Source organism: Ochotona curzoniae, unplaced genomic scaffold, assembly GCF_017591425.1.
Source record: "Ochotona curzoniae isolate NIBS_2020 unplaced genomic scaffold, NIBS_Ocur_1.0 contig_2754, whole genome shotgun sequence".
NCBI lineage: Eukaryota > Metazoa > Chordata > Mammalia > Lagomorpha > Ochotonidae > Ochotona > Ochotona curzoniae.
Window position 1 is genome coordinate 17,628,276 of NW_024465582.1, and position 27,836 is coordinate 17,656,111.

At 43.9% G+C, this 27,836-nt stretch overlaps 1 protein-coding gene across 1 annotated transcript in view; it reads left to right on the forward strand.

Annotated features, from left to right (window-relative positions):
• The first annotated feature begins 1,377 nt into the window (after positions 1–1,377).
• The window catches only part of EGFLAM (EGF like, fibronectin type III and laminin G domains), a 106,090-nt gene continuing 79,631 nt past the window's right edge, over positions 1,378–27,836 (forward strand). The window contains exons 1-5 of the mRNA XM_040977332.1: positions 1,378–1,512; positions 2,751–2,834; positions 5,879–5,905; positions 12,030–12,147; positions 12,960–13,095. Of these exons, the coding sequence (XP_040833266.1) occupies positions 1,378–1,512; positions 2,751–2,834; positions 5,879–5,905; positions 12,030–12,147; positions 12,960–13,095 (500 nt within the window). The remainder of the gene's footprint in view (positions 1,513–2,750; positions 2,835–5,878; positions 5,906–12,029; positions 12,148–12,959; positions 13,096–27,836) is intronic.

Here is a 27,836-nt window from a genome sequence, read left to right on the forward strand (position 1 = left end):
AACCTCCTCTCACTCACCACTGTGCACCTGCCATTTCATGGACAGAAAGAGATATCAACACGTTCCCAGCTAAATGAGTTGCACAAACCACCTCCTGTGGTGTTGGCCAAGCCAGAATCCTTGGAGTCTTCCTGGTATCCTCCTCATCTTCTACCCCTAATTCTGCAACCCTGGGGTCCCGTGGTAGCTATTTAGTATTAGTATTAGTATTAGTATTAGTATTAGTATTAGTATTAGTATTAGTATTAGTATTAGTATTAGTATTAATTTAAGTGACGGGAGATTAGTGCTCAATAGTTCTCTTTCCCAAAGCTTACAACAGCCAGAGCCAAAACCAAGAGCAGGAAAATCAACCCAGGGCTCTTATTGACCACATGACCTCATGGCCTCATTGCCAAATACCATCACATAAGGGATTGGGTCTCAGAATCTGAATTTTTGAGAGACTGCAGATAATCAGTTTGCATATTTTGGATAGTAGCCTTTTATCAGGTGTGTCAGAGCTCCTTCAGAGTCTCCCACCTGAGTACTTGGGCTATCCTCCATGGCTCTCCCAGATGTATTAGCAGGGAGATGGTCAAAGTGGATCAGCCAGGACACAAACTTGTATCCATACATGATACCCACAGAGTGGTTTAAGTGGCTTTGCTGCAGTGCTAACCCAAAACACTGGACTATTTTAAATTCCATCGTATACCCAACTATTTTTTAAAGGTTCTGTGATAAGAATATACTAACTGCAGAAGCAGGCAGATCTTTATAAAATATACATGATATTGAGCAAATTAAAAATTTATCATCTGGGGGCTGGCACAATGTCATAACGCCTCTGCCTGTGTTGCCAACATCCCATATAAGCACCAGTTCTTGTCCCAGCTGCTCCACTTTTCATCCAGCATTCTGCTAGTGGCCTAGGAAGTTAGCAGAGGATGGTCCAGGTATTTGGGACCCTGAAATCACATGAGAGACCCTGAGGGAGCTCCTGGCTCTCAGCTTCGGACTGCCCTCACTCTAGCAGTCATTTTGGAGTGAACCAGCAGGAGGGAAAATCTCTTGTTTTCTCTCCAATTCGTTCAAGTAAAACGAATAACATTTTAAATCCATCATCTGCTTTAATCCATCCCATATTTGTGGTGTTAGGTAGAAGTGATTGGTCTTGTTTCCCTGATGCTCCCTCTTCTGGTCCCTGATGCTTTGGTTGCTGCACAAGGAACTGAGGGCAATGGGTGGCTGATTTCTCTCCTGCCAGACTGGGAGGGAACAGCAAAGTTCTGTCTCTGGCAGAGACATGGCTACATTTCCAGCCTGGGGAACTGTCTTGAAGAATGTTCTCCAGCTTGTATAAATACACCCTGTGGAATGCTTGGAGCTTCTAACATGATCTCTTTTCCTCGGGGGACAGGCAAGGTGGGGCCTCCTCTGGACATCAAGCTCAGTGCATTGAACTGCACAGCTTTCCGCATCCAGTGGAAGATGCCACAGCAACCCAAGAGCCCCATTGCTGAGTACACAGTGAGTATCTGGGCCCAGGACCCTCCGCCAATGGTATGCAGGTTGACTGTCCATCCTTCCTGTCCTCATGCCTCCTGTGCAGTTGGAGTGTCCCCAACCCCAAAATGCTGGGACCAGGAGTGTTTCAGATGTCAGACTTCTTGTGGATTTTAAAATATTTACATATAGATAATGAGATTTCCTGGAGATGGGAGCCAAGTACTAAACCTAAGATTCACTTATGTTTCAGATACCCCCCTCAACACATATCCTAAAGATAGTTTTATATATACAGTATGTTTAGAGCCCCTGTTGACTATGTGCTGTCATATGAGGTCAGGTGTGGAATCTTCTTGTGATGTCATTGTCAGTCCCCACCAGTTTCAGCTTTTGGAACATTTCCGATTTCAAGCTAGCCGCAAAATCTTGTTAATAACGATCCCCATTCTCTGTGACATTAGCAGGAATAGTTCCCCTTCAAGAGCATTTGTAGTGCCCTAAACATTGTATTTGTATTGTGCAGAGTGTAGAGTACAGAGTGCAGAGACTTGAGAAAGCCAAGGAATTACCATGGAATGTTGTCAAATATATAAAATCATATACAACCCAGATTAAAGGAGTGGACAGATAAAGGGAAGAGAGTGTGGTATCAGTAAGAGATACGAGTTGGGCAGATTGCAGTTTGCCAAAATGTTTTCTGTGCACTGTGTTTTTAGAAATTACTTGACCTATTGAAGTCAGGACATTTTATAAACCATTCGGAGTTCTCCAACCTCAGTGGTGTGGATAGAGCTGGCTATGCTGTGTCCACATTGCCTTTGTGCACCTGGCCCATTTGGGCTAAGCTCTCCATGTAGATGGGGTGTAAGCTACTGCATGACACTGGGCACCCCTACTCTGCACCACTCCACTGCAGAACAGTAGCTGTTGGTCTTGGCCTTTTCCTGCTGCCTCCTTAAAGTACAGAGTTGTATTTCTCGATTTGTGTCCTGTTAAAGTGGGGAACATGAAAGCTTTCCTGAGAAGTCACCGTTTAGAGGAAAGTTAGAAGGAGCTGGGTCGAGCCTTCCCTCACTGACAGGTATCTTCCCTCTGGCCTCTGCAGGTTCCTGGGTTTGGAACCCTGTCAAGAATGCTTGTTCACAGAACTAGTGTGTGGGGGTGAAGCCATGGACTCCACTATTTTGCATAGGGTTCAAACCTTGGAACTTGGAGAATAACTGGCTCTGCCCTCACCTAGGTGTCTGCCTCTCTTGCAGGTCTTTTACTCTGAGGTCAGCACAGATAAGTTCCTTCAGGAGCAGTCACACAGGGTGCCTGCCAGCCAGGACGCTTTGGCCAGTGTAAGTATCACCCTCATGACAGCCTGCTGCACACGTCTGGGCACGTGACATTCAGGGACACTCAGGTGGATTTCTACTTTTCTGTATGTGAGCTGCTGCATATGTCATAATAAAAGCTACTGCTCGGTTAGCCTGTGATTATTTGTAGGAACGTTGAGGTTTCGCCTAGTGCTAAAGATGCCTGTTAAAATGCCCATGTCCCACATTAGAGTACCTACATCCAATTCCTGGCTGAGACTCCTGACTCCAGTTTCCTATTTATGTAGAGCCTGGGATGCAATGGACAGGTCTGGTACTTGGGTTCCTGTCACCCATAACCCAGGGAGATGTGGATTGAGTTCCAAGCCCCCAGCTCCAGCCGTGGCCCGGCCCCAGGTTATTGCAAGCATTTGAAGAGTGTACCAGGATATGATCAATCAACTGGTCAATCTCACTTTTTCTCTCTCAAATAATAGTAATAATAATGAAGACAAATTTCTAACTATCTCACATATACATTACCTGCATGACATGCTGTCTGTATCTTGCAAAAGGCAAGTGTCTACCCAGAGTCCTGGGCTCAACTGCATCCTATCAGACAAGGAAAAAGCCATTCTACAGCTGTGTTCCCTTGTTCTTTTCTTCATAAAGTTCTGAAATTCCAATAAAGCTTTATAAATAAATATGATGCATTTATGTCTTCCCAACTGCCTGGAGGCACAATGCTGGAGAAAATGATGTAATTTGAAGTATGTATTCAAACAGGCAAGTTGTGTATTCTCTCCTTTCAAGCCCAGCATCCTGTCCTTCCACTAGCCAATTGTTGGCTCCTCATCTGTTTCCTGTCAAGGTCTCTCTGGGTGAACTTCTTGCCTTAGGCATCTCTCATCTTTCCTTTCACCCCCTTCCTATTTGTCTAATCCTCTCTCCAAGCCAGAATCTCTTGAATTGCTCTGCAGAGAGTTACACCACTGCCTGTGACACTGTTATAGCCACTGTGGCGAATGTTTGTGGCTTTTGTTTAGTAAAAGCCTTCTGAGTGTGGCACATGGCTCTCAACCTGTTTGCCGTCTGCTGCTTGATGAATAACTGTCACTTTGTGGAGCATCCAAGACCTGCTGCACGATCCCTCATGCTTCATGCTTGTTTGGCCATTGAATTTTCACAACCATCCTATGACCTGATTTTTGACAAGGATGTGACACTTTAAGTTATTTCAAACAAGTAGATTAACTTCCCCAAACCCCACCTTAGTAGGTGACAGGGTCCACTGCTAATGTAGGACTGACTGGCTCCTGAGCCCTGGCTCTAGTTAGTTTCATAAGAACTTGTAGGTCTCAAAAAGAAGAGCTACCCATCTCCAAGGTGCTCACACTGTGCATAACAAGCTTTTGATCTCTAATCAGATTTTTGCTGATGTACCCCTTTGGCCTTAGTAAGCCTTGTCCCCAGTCTATGGTATGCTCTGTCCTCAGAGGGGTAGACAGGGTTGACCCCATATAGGCAATTACAAGTTGAGGTTCCCTGTCCCCTTTCAGTCCTGGGGCTTCCAGCAAACCCAGAGGGCCCACCAAAGGACTGCATTGTCCCTCGTTCTGTCCCCAGCCATCCTGGCCTTGTGTCCTGCAGGTGTCACTGCTCTGTGGAAAGTATAGGCCAGCTATTGGGTACATCATGATGGGGACAGATGTCTTGGAACCTGTATATTGCCTCTGCAGTATAAGTCCTGCCCATGATATGGAACTTAGGCTGAAAGCTGGTGTCTCTGTGAAGGTCGCTGCCATGAAAACACAAAACAGAAGGAACAGGACCAGGAGGGAGATCAGTACCCCAGGCATCCGGACCTGTTTCTTCCACTCCTAGGTTGGAACTTTGGCCGAACTGTCAGTAACTTTGGCCAGAGTCCCTTAACCTGCATAATCCTTAACTTTTTCCTATGAAAGGAATATAATAATTTACTGCTGTGAGAACAAAAAAATAATATATGGAAATATCTTCAGTAAAGTATAAAACACATCTACGTGTGAATTGTATGATAAACATGTTCTCCCAATTGCAGCCCTTAGAATATGCAACTAAATTCTAACATCTGATCATCTTGCTGGTTTCAACAAACTTGCCTAGTGGCTTTTGTATGTCCAGCAAGAGATAAAGCAGTTACCGTTTTGAGGCAGTTTTGGGTTTTGTTGGGAAAACTACATTCCCACTGACAAAACAACAAGGGAAGGACATAAGGCCAGATGTCATTGCCATGCCATTTAGTAGATCACAGGTATTTAAGAGGGAGATATGAGTGTGGGAACAGTGGTCTAGAAGCAAGGCTCAGGGAAGTTGAAATAGGAAATTTCCTGGAAATTCAAACTGTGAGAAAGGTATCCTAATGAGAGGGAATATTTGAACTGAAGGAGTGTGTGTGTGTGTGTGGGGGGGGGTTGATAGTGTTTGGGACATACAGGCTGGAGAGAAGAAGAAAGAAGTAGAAGTGAAAGGAGTGGGTCAGGAAGGAAGAGGGAGAGGCTGGTATGGCGTCCTAGGTCTCAGTTTCCCATCAATAACGTAGGACGTCAAAGAGCACTAATATACAGTTCCCAGATTGGGCCAGGGTTTCCTGATACTCTTCAGTGATCACAGCAACAGCGTAGAATATTCAAATATTTCAAGGGAAAAGGCAAATCTTTGGGTCTGCTCCTACTAAGTTGTTTGGATCTAACTACTTAATAAGTGGAACTGTTGGGTATGACTTTAGCTTAGAAGTGCTGTGGAAATATTGCTGAAACACCAAACATGCTTGAGCAGAGAAAGATTGGGAACTTCTGTCCTGTATCATGTCATCCCATAGCATAAGGACAGTGTGAATATACAGGGAGACAATGATTGTCGAGCCCTCAGCATGACACTTGGCAAAGCATAAGAACTTAAGTGGTCGGGCTAAATCATATGTCAGTGAGAGGTGTGTGTGCTAAACCATGACTGTGACCAGAACGGGCAGAGGCTTTGTGGGTTCATTCTAGACATGCAGGTTTTCTTTTGCTCTTCTTTTTACCTTCATTTTCTCTCCTTTCTAGGGACAACTGGATCATCAGGCAATTTTTGTAAGTATGTTTTGGAAAAATTAACTCCCCAACCCAACCCAGGCTGCAGGAATCTCTTTTCATTCAGCCTGCTGTTTGTCCCACTTCCTCACACCCTCCCAACAACAACTGGTCAGTTCTAGTGCATCTTGGGACTGTCACTTATACAAGGTGAATTTGACATCTTTTAGAAAGGGCCCTTTCATCCTGTGTGTGCTTACTTCAATTTCATATGGCAGAGTGAGGTTCAAAGTAACATTTTTATAGGGATAATAGTTTAAGCACTGTCCAAAGCCAAGGTAGAACCAAAAGGGAAGAAGGAAAACTTATTTATTTATTTACTTACTTGAAATGTGGAAGTAAGAATGAGAGAATCTTCCATCCACAGATTCACTCCCCCACATGGCCACAACACAGGGCTGGGCCAGACCAAAGTCAAGAACTAGAATGGGTCTCCATCATGGGTGTAAGGGCCAAAACACCTGGACCATCTTCCATCACTCTCTCAGGTCTTTAGTGGAGATTTGGATCAGTGCTGGAACAGCTAGGACTTAAACCAGCACCTGAGTCGGATGTTGGCATCACAAACAGTAGCCTACTCTACTGTACCATAACACTGATCTAGAAGAAATGTGTCAATAAATGAGCAGCACCCTGGGAGTAGAGCCCAAACTCCTCCCACCTAGCTGCTGCTTTACTGGGCCATCCTAAAAATTCTAGATTATCTTTTCAATAGGTGAAACTGCCCTCCCTACCCACCACCCCCAAAATGGTAGATTCGATTTCTAGATTGAGTGCCAAACATGATCAGATTGATAAGCAGTTCATCTGGCATAAATGATAACTAATAGTGTGGAATTTGACATTTGGTCATCTGCTTCTTGAAGCTTCTGATTGAGTAATCATTTCACGTGTACTATTATCTTTTTCTGAGAAAAATCTGAACGTTTCCTTCTGGAATGCAAACTAGTAAAACAAATCAGGGCAATTTGGTAACTTTTTGAGTTAGTAGTGAAGGAGGTTTAGACAGGTGGAGGCAACGATGTGCAAAGATTTCATGAATCCCAAGATGCTGTGTAAGTGCAGACTATTAATGGTTATGCCAGCCAATCAGAAGAGGGAAGCTGGGTGTGATGGTAATCTATGAAAAAGGGTGGGTCCTGGGTTCACTTGGCTCCGAGCAGCACAGGCTTTCTGCTTGAGCTTTGTAACATGACCTTCCCAGCTTCTCTCTTCTACAAATGTCAATTCACTGATCGCACGACAGTCACCAGTGAGGCTGAGAGGAAGGGAGAGGTTTGCCTTTTAGAAACGGGCAGATAAGCCCAGGGCAAGGTTACTTTGCAGCAGTGAGGTCAACTTTGCCCCCCTAAAAAAAGTGGGGAGGGGATGGAGAGACTGTTGGCTCTGACCTCTGCTCCATGAAAGGACTTGGTCTCACTCCACTTTGCAGTCCGTCTTGTGTAGAAGCAAAGTCCAAGAGAGAAACTGCTTGCTTTATTTTCAAACTTCCATAACGCAACCAAAAAAAAAAAAAAAAAAGGAAAATAAAAAGGCAAACCCTGTTTGTTTTTCTACTTGCAAAAGCACTTATTCAGCATCTTCTCCAGTGTTGCATGAGGCTGAAGTAGTGGGGCAAGGTATTGAAGGGCAGAAACACAGAATCTGGCATGGTTGGATTTTTACATCCCAAGGTCGTTACAAGTCACAGAAGGAAGGATTTCAACCCGCAGGAGGGGTGTCAGAGGAGGAGGTTACAGGTCTGTCGTGAGCTAGCCGCTCTCTACAGCCCCAGCCACTCACTCCCTATGGGCCAGCTTGTCAGTATGTCAGCACAGGAAAAGGCTTGGGCAAATGGCATCTGGAAATGTGGTCCTCTGCCTCTTAAGAGTACACCCAGCTGCGGGGAGCACTCATCTGTGCCTAATAAAATGATTCAGCAAATAGTTTTTCTTAGTTTTCAGTGGTAGCAGTTTTTTTGCTTGGGATGCAGTAAGAGATAGACAGAATGAACTCTCATTCACTGATGCACTTCCCAATGCCCATAATGACCAGAACCACACTGGGGCCAAGCTGGGAGCCAGAATCTCAGTCCTGGTGAGAGTACTGTCCCTCGTAGGTGGCAGGAGCCCAGTTACTTCAGCTGTCACTTCTACTTGGAATCAGAAATTGGAGCTGGGATGGAGGCTCATCCATGTGAGCCAGAGGCATTTTAACTGCTAGGCCCAGTGCCCATCCTGTTGGTCATATTTACATTTATGTTACATTACCTTCCATATTCGTAGATGAAGTGGTACCAACATAGTCTTCAGTGTCCTTTGATAAGTCTGGTTGTTGACAGAAACATTACTTAATATTTCTTGCATGTGTATCCAATTAAAACTTGGACCTTGGAATCAACGTGATCAGGGTTCAAGTGTCCCATTACTGCATATTGAAAGCATGCCCTTGAGCAAATTATGAGCTATGTTTCCTTGTAATTGTGAGTTTTCTTCTCTGCAAAGGAAAATAAGTGATACTTCACTGAAGAGTTAAAGCCGTGTATGCGAAGACCACTTGTGTCTAGAACAGAGAAGGTACCCACAAATAGTAATCAGTCATAGCTGAATTTAACATTGGCTCATAGCTAACCTCTACCATGGCCTCTGAAGCTATGGCACCACTCCTATACTTCTTGCAATATAGTGACTTCTCCCAGAAAAGCATTGTAAAGCCATGTGAATGTGTGGTGTTGGTTTGAAAGTCTTTCTGCTTCCATGGAAAAATCCTGGAGTGGAATAAGAGCTGGGATCTTGGAATCACCTGTTACCTCCAATCACTTGACCATCCAACTTGACATAAGGCGGAGCTGGAAGGCATGCATGTGCAGAAATAGAGTGGGAGCCAGAAACTGGGAGAGCAGGCCTGTAGCTTTGTGAAGCTGCTGTAGGGTGGAAAGGAAATGATAGGGAGGAAAGGAAGGCACAAATTGGAGACAGATGTCCTCAAGGGGCTGTGGAAATGGCTCAGGTAAGCAGTGCAAAGACCCTAACCGAGGGCACCGAGCTAGGAATGGAAGAAGGTTGCAGGTGTGCAAGGCAAGGTGGAAATGGGCAAGGGGACGTCAGTCCTGTCTCTGGAGTAACTGACGCCTGGGATTCAGGGCAAAAGTCTCTGTTGGTTTGCTTTGTGTTGCTGTAACAGAATACCATGACCTGGGTGATTTACAAAGAAAATAAATGTATTTAGCTTATGATTCTGAAGGCAGAGAGGTCCAAGGGCATGGCTTCAACATCTGCTCAGCATCTGGTTAAGTCCTTCATGCTGTGACATCCCATAGCAGAAGGCAGAAGGTGGCTGAGCTCACTGTTAGAACAAGTGCAATTTCCTAGCAACTACCCAATTCTCACAGTGACATGAAGCTATTTGTGAGGGCTCTGTTGGCATGATCTGAGTGCCTCTCATCAGGTTCCACATCCCAACCTCTTGCTTTAGGACTTAAGTTCCCAACATAAGAACTTTGAGGGACATATTCAAGCTATACAGATGCTATGAATCAACGTGGAAGGGTCAATGGTAGGTGCTGGTTTTGTGATGAGGTAATGTGTATATAAGAGACGCTTTGGCTCTTGATGTCTTTTTTTTTTCCATTTCAGTTTGTTTATTCATTCATCAAAAAGCAGTCATAAGCATTTGCTCTATGCTCAATAATATGCTAAGCTCTGGGATAACAGAGGGGTAAACTTGCTTCCTGCCCTCAAGTGGGGAAAAAGGTGACAAATAAACAGACAATTACAAGAGAAAGTGAGTGGTGCTGAGATTGGAGATGCCAAGGAAGCATAGAGGAGAGGCACCTAACCAGACAGGGGGCTGGGGTCAGAGAAATGAGGTAATGTCTCAGCCGACTGAGTCATGAAGGATGGGCAGGTTGAGCTGGGGAAGAGCAGAGAGAAGGGCATTTCCTGTGTAGGGAGCAGCAGGTTCAAAGGCCCAGAGGCAAGGAATTGGATGGCATAAATTTGGGCCGTGCCAAGTTGTGAAGAATGACTGGAATGTAGAATGCAAGAAGGGGAGGTGGCATGGGACAGTGCTGGAAGGATACATGGGGGATACAAAGATACTATGGTCTGGGGATTTTTAAATTGGAAAGTGACTTGGGATTTAGGAAGACGCTTCTACTGTAGCAACATGGAATCTAGGCTGAAGATAGTGGGCAGTATGGTGACAGGGAGTGAATTAGAGTCCATTGTAAGCAGGACTTGGACTTAATTGCTGGCAGTATGAAATGACCTAAGCAGATTCAGGTGACGTAAAAGTGGTGGCATCAGTTGGATTACTAACTGGTTGGATTGGTGGTTGGAGAGGAGGGTTGAACACAAAGGAATGGGTAATGAAAGGGAGGAACAAGGGGACGCTATCGATGTGTTACGTTGTTCTGGGGAATAAGAGGGGGTACGATTAGTTTTGAGGTAGAGATGTTCAACAGGAATCCTGGAAGTCAAGAAGCAGACTAGAGCCAAAAGCACGGATTTGAGTTACATGACCATGTGGGTTGAGGGAATAGGAGAAAAGACAAAGAAGCTGACAATGGATGATCTTGAAAGTACCTACACTTGGAAGGGACACAGGGAAGTGGGTGAAGATACTAACAAGGAGCAACCAGAGACCTGGGAGACCAAGGAGGGGTAGAGTCAGGTTGTCCAATAAAGCAGACAGAAGAAGACGCAAGATTAGCCAGGCCCACTGGATTTACTGTAAAGCTGCTGTGAGGACTTTGGTTAAGAGTATCTCCATAAGTTTCTAAGAGAAGGACGCCAGGTGGGAGTAACAGAAGGAGAGCACATGGAATGAGAAGGTAGACATAATTCCTCCAAAAATTTGCCTCTGAGGGAGAGGAACCAGAGGGGCCTCTGCTACAAGATGGTTGTTCCGTGGGAGAGACTTAGCACCGTGGCTCTGGTCCCCAGACATTGTGACTTAAACAGCCCAACAGTTACTCCAGGTATCAGCACTGTTTCCTATTGGCAGATGATTCTGATGTGTCATTAGCACTTTTTCATATGCAAATGATTATGATGTGTGGTTAATGTTTTTAAAACCTCTCTCTATAAGTGTTAAATCGTTATTTAAAGGTGTCCTTTGGATCTTGTTAATTCTTCTTAGCAACAATGAGTAGTTAGTGCTCTACAGAGGTGCTTGGGAAGACACAATACAGTTCTGCCCTGAGATGGCTTGGGCTCTCATAGAAGAGTGAGTAACAGTTGTAACAGAGGAGAGTGCCTCAGTCATTGCACAATACTAAGTAGGGTGAAGTCACCATGTCCATGCGGTCGAGGAAGTTGTCACTTAACAGGCTGTGAGAACCTTGGACTGATCAGGAATTTAGGTGATCTGAGAAGAGGAAGGTGTCTGTATGGCTAAGACAATGATCTAAGTAGCACCCATGTGAGAACACCCGCTGTGCCAGAGACCACACAAACCTTATCCGAAGCATCATGATCACAGGAGATACTCATGTGTCATACCCACTTTACAGAGGAGGCAAATGAGGCTCAGGGAATTTCCCATGAAGGCTGCAACTAGTCCTAAGTGGCCTAGACAGGATCCGTGCCTGGGACTGGCTGACCCCAGTGCCAGAGCTCATTCGTCACCTTGTGCTGGTATTCCTCAGCGATGTGGGTCAGGCCTCTCACTTAGCCATTTAGTGCTGGAGCCTTGGAAACACCCGTTTTATCAGGGCACAAGCAGAGCACATTGTCTTCAACTGGGGCTTTCTGGTAAGAGTGAACCATGTAGGGGAAGTTGACATTTTCTCTGTTTCACACACACATCCATCATCAATGCCAGTGGGTCTCAATAGGTGATCCCCGGATTAGCAGTAACATAATGCTCAGGCCCCGACCCCTCCGACCCAGAATTCTGATGCTTGATGGTGAGAGTGACTCAGTTCTGGGACAATATGGAGGTTTCGTAAGGGTAGTCTTCCAATCTTGGAAAATAGCTCCATGATGTTTTCATTTTTAGCAGATTTTAAAACTGGATCAATTCTCCTCAAAGCCAAACTCCTTCTGACTCAAGCAGTGTCGCAGGGGCCTGGGCGTGGAAACTTCATGGTTTATGCAAACAGAGCTGATCATTGGCACCTCTCTTGTTTGGTCACTGACAGGAGGAAGTGATCGGAAATTTGCAGCCAGGCACTGAATATCAAGTGAGCGTAGCAGCTTACAGCCAGACTGGCAAAGGACGGCTCAGCTCTCCTCAGCATGTCACCACCTTGGCCCAAGGTAAAAAGGGGTTGAAATTAATTGATAACAGTAAAGGGATAGACTGAGACCAGATACCACACCGGGATATGGGAATTCAGTGGTGGCCAAGGTGCAGCCCTGCTCCCATGGTATTTGCTGGGTGAATTAAGATGCCATCTAATTAGGTGCTACTCACACCTCCAGGAATGTGTGACTGGGATAAGGGAAGAACTTTCTGAACAGATAATAAAGAGGTGGGGATCTGGCAGGAGACTGGGAATTAGGAAAGTGAGGAAAATGCAGAGGAAAGAAGGGCAGATAACATGTTCCAGGTCCACCTAGCGGAATACACAGAGGCTGGGAGGTACCAAAGTCAGCCTCTGACGATACTGACAGCAGCTACATGTGATAGGTTCATGGGTGATTCCTACCTCTTTACCCAACAAGGTGTTTCCAAGATGGTCTCTCAGTGCATTTCATGGTTTCTACCAGCTGCATATCAGTTCCAACAGACAAACAGAAATGAAAGATCATTAGGATATGAGAGTGTGATTGGAGTGCCTAAGGACTCACTGTATTGGATGTCCCAAAGTCACTGGCTGGGATATAATGGCTGGATTTCCAGCCATAGGTGCTGGAGGAAGATGAGAAGAACTTCTCCCGTTAACACAGATGTTCCCCAGTGTATGCAGCTGGGATGAGTATTTTGTGTTTGCTTGATTTTGTTTTTGAGGCTGTTCTAGGCGGAGCACTTGGGCTGTAGGCAGCACATGGGTTTGTTATGTTTTCAGTCTGACGGCTGGCAGCTGGGACCACCAGCCACATCTTGATGTTGTTGTCTCCCTGCCTAGATGCCTGCCTGCCTCCAGCAGCGCCCCAGCAGCCACATGTGGTTGTAGTTTCTGATTCTGAAGTGGCTCTGTCGTGGAAACCTGGAGAGAGTGAAGGAAGCTCCCCAATTCAGTACTATTCTGTGGAATTCATCCGGTAAGTTGGTGTGTCACTTTCAAGAGCCAAATGTGTAGACCTCAGGTGTTCTGAGGATGCTGTAAGCCCAAGGGGGAATCCTTCTGGGTCTTAGAGCACACACGAGCTCTGAGGTGCCAGCGCCCCACACGTTTCAGTGGAGGTCTCTATGCCCTCTTACCTATATGTTTCCCATTTTGCTTCCAGTCAGACTTTTTCAGGCCTGTGAACCCCTGACCCCCCGTTACCAACAAGCCAGCCCTCTTTTCACACTTGAAATTGGTCACCTTGGCCTTGAAACATTGATTCATTTATATTTGAAATAAATAATTGATGATTTTTTTTGCCTTTGGAATGGGGGGGGCTTCTTTATATTCCATGGTTTCCTTCAAATCCCTGTTACCCTAGGACATACATCTTAATTTGCTCTCAGCTTTTTGTGTGTGTCAGCCTATCTAGTATTTGGTCTTCAGCTTGTCCCAAGGGAGACGAGTGATGAGAACTTCCTATAGAGCTTACAATGCATCTTAGTGCTGCTATGTAAGTTTACTCAAAAGAAAAAAATAGAGGAAGCAAACAAGCATAGGTGAACAGAAGGAATACTCAGTCGAAGGACTGTCCTGAACTCTGGCTGCAGCTCGATTTAAGACTGATGCACTGGTTGATGAGTTTGTCTGGGAGCGGTGCTCATGGAGCTGGCGTCTCTGAATTAAAGATGATGGGGCCTGTTGGAGGCCTATTGCCTCGCGGCTTCACAAAGAGCCCGGTGCAGCTCCTCATTCCGAAGGCTCTCTGAAGCTGGGACAAAAGGATTCTGCCAAGTTTTGATGAGCTCTGCCGCTGCTCTGTGACTTCCTAGCCTTTTGCTTAGTAGTGGCAAACACGTTAGTTTCTGTGGGGAAGCAGTCGGCTGGGTCTGTAACAGGGTCACTGGTTGCTGGAGTGCAGAGCTTGTGTCAGGTCAGTCTCCTTCAGCTGCAGGAGCCTGAAAGGGCAGGATGAGACAGGTGTGTATTCAATCCCATGGCTGTAAAGTCTCGCGGCAAATTGAAATTTAGGAAAGACGACTTGTCACCTCAGCCGTGTTCCCATCCACCTTTCTGCTTGGTTGCCCTCATTGTCAGGCAGGCTTTTCCTGTAGGGTGGCAAAAGAGCCACTCAAGGTTTGCAGTCCAGTGAATTAGCTCCTTCCTGGAAAGAAAACAGCTGTTTTCCCATAAGCCCATGAGGGCCTTTGTGGCCACTCTAACTGATAGTGGTTAAGTCCCTTTCCTTTGTTGAAGCCAATCACTGTGGCTGTGTTGAGAAAAATTCACTGTGTGTGTGTGTGTTCAGTTATTTGTCCCATTGTAAGCTCTGGAATGAACAGTGGTGGGCCTGGGAGTTGATAGATTGCAGATTTAGGAGGGTTGGACTCTCAATGGAAAATTGTATAAGTTACTAGATGGGTAGGAACAGATCATAGGAAAATTTAAAATAAGTACATTTTACATGTGTGTCATGTATGTGTGTTTATGCATATATCCACCACAGAGCCCCAGAAGCTCCTGTTTGAGGACAGTCTCAATCCTGCTGTTGATAGACTTGGTAGGCAAAACCTGGAATACTTCTTTTTTTTGTTAATAACATTGTATTATGTGATACAGTTTTATAGGTACTGGGATTCCCCTGACCCCTTCCATAACCCTCCCACCATAGTGAATTCCTCCATCTTGTTGCGTAACCACAGTTCGAGTTCAGTTGCGATTCCTTCATTGCAAGCATATACCCAGCATAGAGTCCAGCATCTTATTGTCCAGATAAGTTCGATGGCTTCTTGGGGAGACCTTCTCTGGTCTGAAGGTAGAGCTAACAGAGTAAAATCCTGATCAATTAAAAGCCCCAACATAACATCAGCAACAATATACAATGTTATGGAATTAATTGACATAGTATTGAGTAAACAATATGTTAAAAATAATGCAAGTTCAATTTTTCAAAACATATGGGTTAGACAGTATTAAATACAGGTTCAAAAAAATATTACAGATTAAATTAAGGCAAACATGTGGTATCTAACCTTTTGGGATTTGCTCATTTCCTTTAGCATTATAGTTTCCAGTTGGGCCCATTTAGCCACAAAGAACTGCATTTTTTTTTTAATAGCTGAGTAGTATTCCATGGAGTAGATGAGCCATATCTTTCTTATCCATTCATCTGCTGATGAAGAAGGGTGCTTCCATGTTTTTGCAATTACTGATTGTGCTGCTATGAACATAGGGGTGCATGTTGGTTTGTCATGAAACAGGTGTTTTAGATATATTGCTATTGCTGGATCATATTGGATTGGTGCTATTGCTGGATCATATTGGAATACTTCTTAAATAGAGAGAACTCTAATCATATCTCCAAACCCAGCCCAGTGTGCAAAGCTGCCTTTTAACACTTAAGCTTTCTCTGCTGTAAAACCTGGGACAAAATAATTATAACTGACTTAACACAAGTAAATGAAACCCCAGCAGATCAAAACTGAAGACTTGGAGATTTATAAAAATAGGAAGATTTTTAAAAGACTTATTCATTTTTACAGAAAGGCAGATTTACAGAGAAAGAGATTCAGTAAGAAAGATCATCGGTCCATTGGTTCACACCCCAAGAGGCCGCTATGGGTGGAGCTGAGCTGATCCAAAGCCAGGACCTTCTTCCGGGTCTCCCACGCCAGGTGCAGGGTTCCTAGGCTTCAGGCTGTTCTTGACTGCTCTCTCAGGCCACAAGCAGGGAGCTGGATGGGACGTAGGGCTGCCAGGACACAATCTGGTGCCCAAATGGGACATGGGTATGTGCAAGGTGAGGATTTAGTCACTGGTCCATCATGCCAGGCCTGAACATACCAGCAGATCATGTCTGCAACCTCCAGAAAGTGTGTTATTTTTAGTTTTGTGCTCAGATGCATGTTTTTTAAGCTTGCTGTGTGTCTGCTATTTTGTAAAAGGTGGGTGGCACTTTGATGAAAGATTCAAATGCAGAGAACCAGGAGAGGCACTGCCCTTCCTGCTTGCCAGCTGTGTGACCCTGCACAGGTCACTTCTCTCTTAACTTCAATGCCTCTCATGATTTGGGATTGATTCCAGAGTATAACCTTGAACAAAGACTTGGTTGCCAGTAATTTATTTGGAAGTAGCAATGAAAGCTTGAGGAAAGTGACACAGGGAAGGGGGTACAACGTAAGGGTGTGTTACTACAGTCACTGGGCAGGCTCCCCGTGGCCTTGCTTCACTGTCGGCTCTCCAAAGCCTAGAGAATGTCTCTATCTTATTCATCCGTAAAGAGAGAGGACACATTTATACACTGGCTTCTGTTCTCTCCTATTGTCTGAGGTTCCTCTGGAGGTCCAGCTTCCTCACACTGCTGGCTATGCCCTCATGGGGCTTAAAGAAGCCAGTGACAAACACCTCGGGGCCTACCCACTTACAGGTGAGCGTCTGAGATAGCTGTTTGGAGAGAGCCTTCCTGGCTATAAATCAGAAAACCACAATTAATGTGCCCACTGTGGGCTGTAAGTTAGTCTCCCCGCTTCCACCCCACCCAGCCAGGTTCATCTGCAGAGATCCTAACCTTGAAGTGATGATATTAGGAGGTAGGGCTTTGGGGAAGTAACTGGGTCATGGGGGTAAAGCCTTCCTGATTGAGATCAAAGAACTTTTATTTTTTTTTAAAAAAAAAAAGGTCCAAGAGAAGTCCCTCATACCTTCTGACATAGAAGGATCCAGAAAAATGTTGCTAGGAAGTGAGCCCTCACCAAACACTGAATCTTTTAGTGCCTTGATCTATGAGTTCTCAGATACCAGAACTAGGAGAAGTAAATTCCTGCTGTTTATAGAAGTTGTCCAGTTTATGGCACACTCTCTAGTGTCCATTGGTTTCAGGACATGGCTCTGATTGGATCCAGAAGACTGGGCTGATCAAGTGTCTTATACAACATAACACAGTGTTTGCCTGCCAGCTCTGCACATCTTCCTGTGCACATCAGGTCATCTCTAGATCACCAATATAACCTAAGATAAGAGCTATGTAATTATTTCCTCATATTGTATTGTTCAGGGAATAACGATAAGAAAGATCTCTGTACGTGCTCAATATACAATTTTGTTTTTAAATATTTTGATCCAAATTCATTGCAGTTCATAGATATAAAGCCTACACAGAGAAAGGACTGAAGTTCTATTTTATTATAAAAGCTTCAATAGATTAAGACAGTATGAAAGGCTTTTTGGTTTTTACAGTTATTCTTTTTCCTTAGATAAATCCATTTAATGTTTAATGTTGTCTATTTTCCCAGGAACCTCCTGTGTACAGAAACACACTGACCATCCCCATGTGAGCCAGGATTTCCTCTTTACTAGCAACAAGCACATCTTTGTTGTCCCCTGGCTAGGAAATGGCAGAAATCGATTTATCTGAGAGGTTATCCTCTAAGTTCTAGCTCTCCATGTGCAGTCCTTGTCTAGGTGGTCACTGGAAACGTAGGCTCTGGTCCTGCTGTTGACACATAGGCCCTTACACAGCACCTGCTCCCCATCCGTGGGGATGATGGCATCAAAGACTTTGGTAGGAGATACTTTAATAACAGATTGACCCAAGAAATTATAATAGACCAGAATACAGGAATGCTATTTATGAATATTTGCTAACTTTTTTCTTTTTATTATATTCTTTAAAAGATTTATTTATCTTATTTTAAAGTCAGAGTTACAGATAGTGAGAGTAAGAGATGTCCCATATGCTGGTTCTCTCCCACAAATGGCTGCAATGGCCACAGCTAAGCGAGGCCAAACTCCAGAGCCAGGAATTGTAACAGTCTCCTACATGTGCGGCAAGACTTGGATCATCTTCCACTGCTTTCCTAGGGAACTAGTTCTGAAACAAAGCAGCTGGAACGTAAGCTGCTGCTCACAGGAGATGTCAGTACTGCAGGCAGCATCTTAACCAACTGTACCGCAACACTGGCCCCTGTTTGCTGGTGTTGTGTATCCATGACTATTGCTTGAGTGCTAGGGACAAAGCGTGTGTTTGTCCCTAATCCACCTGAAGGAGACCAGCTCTGGTGCGAGTGCCTGGAAAGGATGCTCTCTGATGGCCTCAGGATGAAAGCTTTTCCATGGCAGTTGTGTGATCTACCCTAAACTTGGCATTCTCCATTCACTTCTTTGATACAAGTAGCTTTTAAATATTTGAGCAGTATAGAAAAAAAATTGAAGAGGCAAATTCCCAGTTAATCTTTATGCTATAGCATATTTTGCAATTTTTAAAAATGCATTCACCTGTTTTTCTAAATCAAAAAAGCCATGCATTTGAGGAAAAGGAGACTACCTCTTAAGCAATGTTCAAGTTTACTTTGTGGGTATCAATACTCAGTGTTCCTTAAAATAAGAACCAAGCATAAATATAGCTACCTATGTTTTGACATTTTTGGGTTATAAATATCTGAGAAACTTTACTCCTGCTGCTGAAGAATTTCCCCGGGGTGAGTTCCCCTCTCATAATAATATTTTTGTTAAAAAAATAAAAAGCTACATATATGATGGCAGTGAAAACAGAAGGCCTGGGAAATGTGTCTCATCCTATCGTTACTGGTCTTTCAGCTGGGGTGCCTTTCTGCCTCTTTGTTGTTCTCGTTGAGCTTCTCACAGGGAAAAGCTAGTTTTCAAGCAACGTACACCACAGTTTTTCTGCAGCCATCATGTGACTGGTTAGCATTTTGTCAGTCACTGTTAGCTGCTGTAAGAGCAGATTGAAAGTCTCCTACTGGAGGTGGGCATTAGGCACAGTGGTAAAAGCACCACTTGGGACTCCTGCATTCCATAGCAGAGTGCCAGGGTTCAAGTCCCAGCTCTTCTTCCATTTCCGGCTTCCTGGTAGTTCTCAACCTAGGAGGCAGCAGGTGATGGCTCAAGCACTCAGGTCCCTGTTGCCCACATGGGATGCCCGAGTTGAGTTCTGATTTCCTGGCTTCGGTCTGGCCTGTACACGGCTGTTGTAGGCATTTGGTGAATGCATCTGTAGGTGGAAGATATCCTCTGTCTATCCTTGTGTCTCTCTCCCTTTCAAATAAATAAAACTAAGTAGATGAATAATACTTTTTAAAAGTCCACCACTGGTTTAATGTAAATGCATGTGATATTTCAAAATATTCTTTTTTAGGGAGACAGGTTAAGAACTGTTGTCCTCTCAGGCTCTGCACAAGTCAGTTATATAGTTAGTGAAAAGGGGTAAGGCTTTCTCTGGTCTCCTTTTTTCACACTTTTCTGCCTAAATAATTTCCTGGTTCCTTACAGACTTGTAGTCCCAGCCTTACACAAAGTTGCTTCTGGGCTAACTGCTGCCGTGCCTGAGGCACACTGGTTTTGTTTGAGAGCATCACAATCCTGCTACCTGGGTGGTATTTAAAAATTACTCTTCACAAACTGATGTTTTCTTGGTCAAAGGTCACATGTCTTTCCATCCCATCATAAATGCTTCCTTAATCTCAAATAATGAGCATCTTCCTTAGTTTCATCACAGGAAGGGTCCCTGTAAGGGCTGTTATTGAAATTAGGCTGGAGTCTGGGATTTGAACTAGAAGCTGAGAAGACTGGATTTTCCCTAAGAATCTCAGGAATGATGTGATTTGATGCACAGCTGAGGTCAAAGTTAAAGTTAAAGAAGTTTTGCATTCATAATGGAAACTGACACCCTGATCCATGGTGTCATCGCAGAGGTTTAAGTTGGTCCACACGAGGACTCAGATGTGAGTGTTTTGGGCCAGCTTGACAAAGTCATTGGATTCCAAGTCTTGGTTTTCTCACGTGTGAATAAGGCTAAACTGTGTAAAACACCAAAAACTCCTGGGCTCTGATGATCAGTTCAACACAGGTGGGGCAATGTGGACTGGTGGCTTAATACTCAGGCTCTAAGATCAACTCCCCAGATAAAGCTTTGTCCCTACCCCTTTTCAATTGTGTGATCTTAGGTGGATGGTTTAACCTATCTGTCTTAGATAGTAGAACAAGAGAGTACTTATCTCACTGCGCAACTGGGGTAAGGCACGGGGGAGTTTAAGCAGTGCCTGATGCACAGTAAGTATTTAGTGGCCTTAACAATGTGTCTTTCTTTTCCTCTCTGGTGGCTGTGTTCTTTCCTAGGATGTTAACTTCTTAAAATCTTGAAAGGAGCTCCATAGGAAGGATAGAGATTTTTTTCCTCGCCTTCAGTCTTAAAGGTTCACAATCCAAGCTCAGAAAGTCCCATGTGTCAGGCACCTGGGGAGGTCAGAGACTGGCAGAGGCACACTTACTTGGTGAGCCAGGAAGCACCCTCCTCCTTTGGGCATGTGTGTTTCTGCTATAAGCCACCATGTTATGAACAGGGTACTCCACCACTGCAACCACACCCAAGCCAGTCACGTCCCCACGACTCTACCTTCAGACACGGAATGTCGCATAGACTCTGCCCTTCACTGGCCAGCCATTAGCATAAATCCATTGGCTTTTAACATGAGACTTTGATATTAAAACATCTTCATCAGTTTGATTCAAATCCTGTTTGAATCATAACACCTGGTTGTAAGTCTGTGTTTTCTCTGTCAGGAAAACTATTGTCTTAGCTGGGTTTTTTGGGGGGAAAAATTTTTGTTTTGTTTTGTTTTGTTTTTTAATTTGTTCATTTTGTTTGAAAGGCAGAGAGAGATGGATCTTCCATCCTCTATTCACTCCCCAAATGCCTCAGACGGTTGGGGTTGGACCAGGCTGAAGCTCCAGGAACCAGTAATTCCATCTAGGTGTGTCACATGGGTGGCAGGGACCCCAAGTACTTGAGCCATCAACTGCTGCCTCCAGAGAGGCACGTTAGCGGAAAGCCAAATCCAAAGCAGGGTAGCTGGGACTCAAACCAGGTATTGTAATGTGGAATACAGTCATCCCAAACAGCAGCTCACCCTGCAGGGCTGGACAACCTGTCCCCACTTTGCTTATTCTGACTACTCATCCTTCTGGTCTTCTCCACGGCTTCCTGGAAGCCTTGCCTAACTGCCTCCCTCCACTTACAGACTAGCTTATGTGTACCTGCACCACTCACTTGCAGTACCCAAAATACTTGTTTATTACTTGCCCCGATCTATCTTATTCATGCAACAGGGAGGTAGGACATGTTCCCCTTTGTACAATACAGCACCTAGCACTAGGACTAGACAGCTCACTTGTTCACTCGGTGCTGGTGAACACTTGGACACAGAAAATCATAGGACTGAATTTAGAAAAGTCCAACCATCAAGTAGAAGCTTGAATGAGGGGCTTAGTCTGTCAGCCTCACTCTCAGCTGTGAGCTGTGAATGGTAGGACCGGCTACATCTGAAGAGCTGTGATGGTGAATAAGACCTGCTGGCACTTGGCAGCAAGGCTCCTGCAGGGTCATTTGTGTTGATTCTCTTGCGCTGGGCCACATGGAATTGTACTGCTTTACTGGGTGCTCTTTGTCTTGAAGCAGATCATTTAAAATGTGTTAGCTACAGTGGCTCAGTGAGTCCCTTAGAAGTAATGGCAGAGACCTCAAAAGTAACCAGCATTCTCCCTTCCCTCTAGAGAGAAAAACCAGGGAACCTAACACGTGTCTCCACAAACACAACCTCGCAGCCTCCACTGCTGCACACTTCTCCCCAGCAGGTGACTGATGGCTCTTGTTTTCTCACCCTAAAGGGGACATGGTAAAGCTTCCATAACATCCAGATTTCTCTAACTTCAAAGTTCGTACTATACTTTTATTTCCTAGTAGAATGCAAATCCATATTCCAGAAATCTGCATAAGTAAGTCAATTGCCACCCTTTCCATCGCATTTTGCTAGAGTGCATAGTAATAATGAAGCAAATGTCTGTAAGATTTAAGGGCAAGGTAGTGTGCCATGAGTTTTCTAGCTACCAAAAATTAGAATTGAAAATATTTAAAGAGTTGTTTTTATGCAATGAGTTCATTTGGGGGAGAATGGGAAAAGCAATTCCAACTTTCTTTTCAGGAAAATCTTCTAGAAGCTGTGCTATTTAAGTATGAGCTTTCTATATCACCAGCAGTCAGAATTAGAACTAAGCACGAAGGGGCTTGCTTGGAGGTCAGCTGGGATTTCATATTAATGAGTAGTGAGTGCTTCATGAAGAATTTGTTTTCCTTTAGTCTTGAACTTGAAAGTATCAGGTGCCCCTTCCCAACCAGTTCCTGTTCCCAGAGATGTTTGTCACTGTTGGGACGGCCCTCAGGCTCAGCTGGAAGGGCTGTCCACGGGGTTTTCTGCAGGAGTCTGACCTACAGTTCTACACATTGATTCCTTAAAGCTACAGGCCCTCCCACCATGAGTACTCCTAATGTAATTCCTGGTCAGACTGATGGGAGTTGACGTAAATTGAAATCTTGTGTAACAGCTTTGGGAGCCATTTGAAACCTGTAAATGAAAAATCGTACTTTCCTGTCACCTGGCCTGGACAGATTGCCAGCCGAGTTTATCATCACCCCTTTCTGCTCATGTGTTTGTCATTTGGTTGGGTTAAAGCAGTTTGTACATAGAGAGGCTTAAAACTGAAGGTCAAATAATACACATTTAGAAAAACACACTACTATTTAGTGGTTTGGAGCTTTTTCTTCCAATTCATTTTCTTGTGAAACAAATCCCGAATAAGACCAGCCTTAAAATTGACAGAGCAGGTCCTCAGAGTGTGTGGTTCTTTCTTAGTGCTGTCCTGTTTGTCCTGCCTCATCTTGGGGTTTGTGTCTCTTCTCTTTGCAGGGTGCTGAAGCTGCAGTCCATAGATCCCCCAGGGCTTCCAGGAGTGAATTCGGGGGTACCTAGACTTTGGTTAGGAGCAAATACTGTCTTAGTTTCACCTACTGAAATTTAACATTCACCTAAAAAATGAATATAAACAGCAAATCCCATGGAAATTAGGTGTCACAATTCTGGTGATTTTGTTAGCATTCAAATCACAAGTATTTCCTTACTGTTTTATAATTGTTGTGCATATGTTAAAATAGCCATTTAGGTTTATTACTACTATGAAATTATTATAGGTATTAAATTTATTGCTGGGTTTCATAATTTATTGTATCAATATAGAAGCATGTAAATTGCCACATCATGAGTTCTTTGATTGTGGCCATTGTCTTCAATCAGTTTCTTTTTTGTTCCTGTGGATTTATTTCATGCATTTACAGTATTATTCTGAAAAGGGATTTATAGGTTCACCCAGCCTGTCAGAGCAGCATTTGCAAGGTTAAAGGTAGATCAGTGGGTGACAGGCTGTTTCAAAGGACCAGATGCTAACGAGCATGTGCTTTGCTAACTTAAATATCTCAATGTTGATACATCTTCACAATAAAAAGGCAGCCATAGACAGTAAAATGTTGAGTGCATGTGTATCCCCCTAAGATTTTACACTGGTAGATGGCTGAAATTGTTTGGATTTGGGACAATGTTATTCCTAAGGTTAAATTCTGAAGATACTTAGTTCAATGCAACCATTTTTTTAAATTGGATACCTACTGGGAGCACAAAGTCATCCAAACGTGTGTGTTGAGAATCTTCCATGTGTAGAAGTTGTGTAAGAGGTTTAGGGGTGAATGAGCTGTAGCCCCTGCTCTGGAATGGTCTGTTGAGGAGTGCAGGTGTCCATAGTACAGGAGTGGGATTGTCACAGGCAGGGACAAGGACTCGGGGCCCAGAGTCACACAGGCCTGCCATCCGACCCAGTTGTGAAGGTGACTACAAAAACTTCTTACTGGAGCTGTGAAGGACACATTAGATATCCAGGCAAAAGAGCAGGGAGATAGTAACATGAAAGGCTTAGGAGACGGGAAACCACTTAAGCAAGGGCTTGGAGAAAAGGAGAAAATGTTCCTGGAATTACTTACAAAGCCTGGAGCTCTGTGTAGTGAGCAGTGGCAAGCAAGAATGGCATCATAATGGAACTTGTATTTATCCTGAAAGGAATAGGTAGTTATGGAAAGTTTGAAGTCTGAAAGAGACTGGTAGTATTTGCATTTGTGAAAGATCATACAGACACTCCAAGAATAGAAAGGATAAGACAAAGTCACCTTGCTTAATAACCTCACAGCCTAATACAGAAGGTAGAACTATAGTATCACATGAAGAAGTAATATAATTAGTGTAAGAATAGAGTCAAGGGCCCAGTGACCCTAGTTGGCCTAGTGGCTGAAATCCTCACCTTGCATGTGCTGAGATCCCATCTGGGTGTCGGTTCTAATCCCAGTGGTCTCACTTCCCATCCAGCTCCCTGCTTGTGGCTGGGGGGAGGGCGGTTGAGGATGGCCTAAAGCCCTGGGACCCTGCACCTGCATAGGGGACCTGGGAGAGGCTCCTGACTCCTGGCTTTGGAACGGCACAGGTCTGGCCGTTGTAGTCATTTGATGAGTGAATCGTAGATGGAAGATTTTCCTTGCTGTCTCTCTTCCTCTCTGAGTATCTGAATTTACAATAAAAAAAATATGAATCTTTAAAAAATAGTCAAGTTCAAGGCATGAGATGATAAAGTAGAGGGGAATCTTATTCTGCTTCTGAAATGATACTTAGAAGGAATAACATGGGAGAAAATCATTAGTAAATGAGCTGTCAAATAACCCAAGGTCCTCCAGGAAACATGAAGCTGTGCAGTGAAGGGCTCAGTGCTGATGAAACAGGCCATACACATGCGGGACTCCAGAAAGTTCATAGGAAAATGGAATTCAAGGATATGTTTATTTTGGTACAGAAAAAGTCCTGGAAATTCATTCATAGAAGACTTCAAAAGGTTCACCAAGATTGTCTAGCATGAAAAAACAATGCATGGATTTTGTATTTTTGCACCAAAACACATTCTAACTTCGTCGTTTCCGTGAACTTTTTGAAGCACCCTTTTATTAGGTTGTGCTGTAATTGGGCTTTTGGTCTATTTCCTCTGTGGCCAGTAGAGTGGCCTCTACTATCAAGGCCATCCCATATGGTCTTCTGTATTCCCTAAAGGACAGTTTTATACACCAATAAATTCTACTCTCAAAAATATTTTTATCAGGATTTAGCTACTTTTAACTCAAATTCCTACTTACTGTCATATACTTGAACTTTACTTATCTACTCAGCTCCAACTTTCTAGAACAGGGGTTCTCAAGCTATGAATGATGACTTCTTACAAAATAGTGACATTAGCTGGACATTAGTTGGTTTTTTTTGTTTGTTTTGTGCAATGAGGTAAAAGAAAATAGACACTACCAGAAAGTGTCACCTAGTTAAAACAAAAATCATCGATGAAACTTGTGTTTCAGTTTGTAAGTGCATGTGTGTGAGAGAGAGAGTGCAGTGTTTACTGGGCCGCAGTGTCCAATGCATGTCAACATGTAGCTCACTCAAAAATGTGGCAGAACATTTCTCTGGAGTGTGGTGTGTCCAGAGCATCTTTGGAGTTTGACAGACTTCATTTGCTACTTTCTGGAGATTTATTTAACACAAGTAATAATTCTTCCCACTGGAAGCTGTTTTCTCTGTTCTTGGAATTTGAGTTGGAAATACCATCTAAGATGTTCTGGGAGAGAAATGTCTAGTCCAGCGTGTATTAAATTTGTGGCCACACTTCAGTGAGTGGTGATATTAATTTACAGGACTTTATTTTTAAAAACAGGAAAAGAAAATAAATGAAAAAGGGAGACAGGAAAGAACAAAACAAACACATAAGGATAATCATATTTTCCTTGAGGCTTTTTCAGTTTTGTTTTCAAACATAAGTAAGAAATGTAGAAGACACTTCAGAAAGCTCATGGAAAATGGAGTAAAAGATAAGTTTATTTTTAATGCAACAAGGTTTGAAATTCATGGACTTATTGAAGAGTCCCTCATACATTCATATTTAAATGTATAGGCATGTTGGATGATATGAAAAATGTATTACTGTAGGTCAAGGTCAGAGACACTGAATTAAGTTTAATCTCCTATCCTGTTCAGGAAGTTCCTTAGTATACTAACATATTTAATTGATGGCCAACTGACTTCTCCTTAAAAAAAGAAAGATAATATTATTATTATTATTATTGTTGTTGTTATTATTATTTTACTTGAAAGGCAGAGTTAGAGACTGAGAGACAGAGAACAGCATCTTCTATCCACTGGTCCACTCCCCAGATAGCTGCAATGGCCAGAGTTGAGCTGATCCAAAGCCCAGGAGTCAGGAGCGTCTTCCAGGTCTCCCCAGTAGGTGCAGGGTCCCAAGGACTTGGGCCATCCTCTGCTGCTTTCTCAGACCAGAAGCAGGCAGCTGGATCCAATGTGGAGCAGCCAGACACAAACCACTGCCCACATGGGATGCCAGTGCCACCAATGGAAGCTTAGCCTACTACATTGTGATACCAGCCCCCAACCTCTAGTTTAAGGTGGCCCTGATGCAGAGCTGCTTCCTTCTGAGGCAGTCTCGTCAGCCACTGTTAATTGCCTTCAAAAAGAGTTGTTTATTATGAACTGTCACCAGCTTCCCTGTCAGGAAGTACTGGTCTTCCTAGTCCATGTGGAAGTCTTAAATGATGTCCCCATCATCCTCTTTGACACATGCCCTTTCTCTTCTGCCCATGTTCATGTGTGTTCTCCACCCAAGCAGAACAGTGAATTCTGCCTCTGAGGAGGTGGGTGATAGCATACCTCCCGCCATGTGACTAAGGTGGAAAGCCACTACTGCCTGCTGTACGGACTCTGGGCCTTCTCAGCAGAGCTGATCTAGAGAAGAAAAAAAAATGTATCTAGCAGACAACCCATGTTTAAAATTCTTAACCCCCATTCCTCATCTTAGCTTTTTATCACATGAGGTTTTTCTCTGTCTTACAAGTATGCAACCAATCTTTAAACAAAAATCTAATGGGAGAAAGGAAGGGAGGGAAGGACAGAGGGAAATATTATATTTTTAGAATTGTATCTGTGAATTACACTGAAGCTGTTCTCTGTAACATTAGCCTGAGAATCACTGACAATTGTATTGTAGTAATTATTATGCATTTTCTCTGACTCTGAGAATCTGATGTACCATCAGATTCCTTTCAGAAATCTAACAGATTTTACATTCATTCTGTTATGTTTGCTTTGGGTTGGTTTTACCTTATAATTGTTTTATTTATTTATTTTCGTTCATTTGAAAGGCAGAGAGAGAACGGGAGTGACCGTGAGAGAAAGAGAGGGAAAGATGTTCCATCTGCTGGTTTACTCTCCAGATGCCCACAGTAGCCAAGGCTGAGCCATTCCAAAACCAAGCACTAAGAACGCAAACTGGACTTGCACGTGGGTGGTACGGTGAAGTACTCCAAGCCATGTCTAAGGCAACTATTCATATTCCCTAAAATTATTATGGCTATTTTGACTTATAGTGGAGAGGGAGAGAAAGAGAGCCAAGCAAAGAGAGTTTCCATCTGCTGGTTCATTGTATAAGGAGAGACTCAAAACAGGCCCCGAAGACTGACCCCCATCATCCTGGACCCCACACCCCCTTGAATGCGCTACTGTGAATCCCCTGGGTCTTGGCCCCATTAAGGCCCACTTGCCTGTGTAAGCTTAGTGACCCTCAGGTTCAAACCATGTGTTCCACCGATTCCCTGAGGCATTTGTCGCTGGTGTCCACTCACAGCTGTATCTGCCAGTCCCTAACCTGGCACCCCCAGACTCACCTCGAGGCTATAAAGGTGCCTCTTCCCTTTGCTCTGGTCTCTTTCTCTCCTCCTTGTTCTGTCTCTCTCTGCACTCT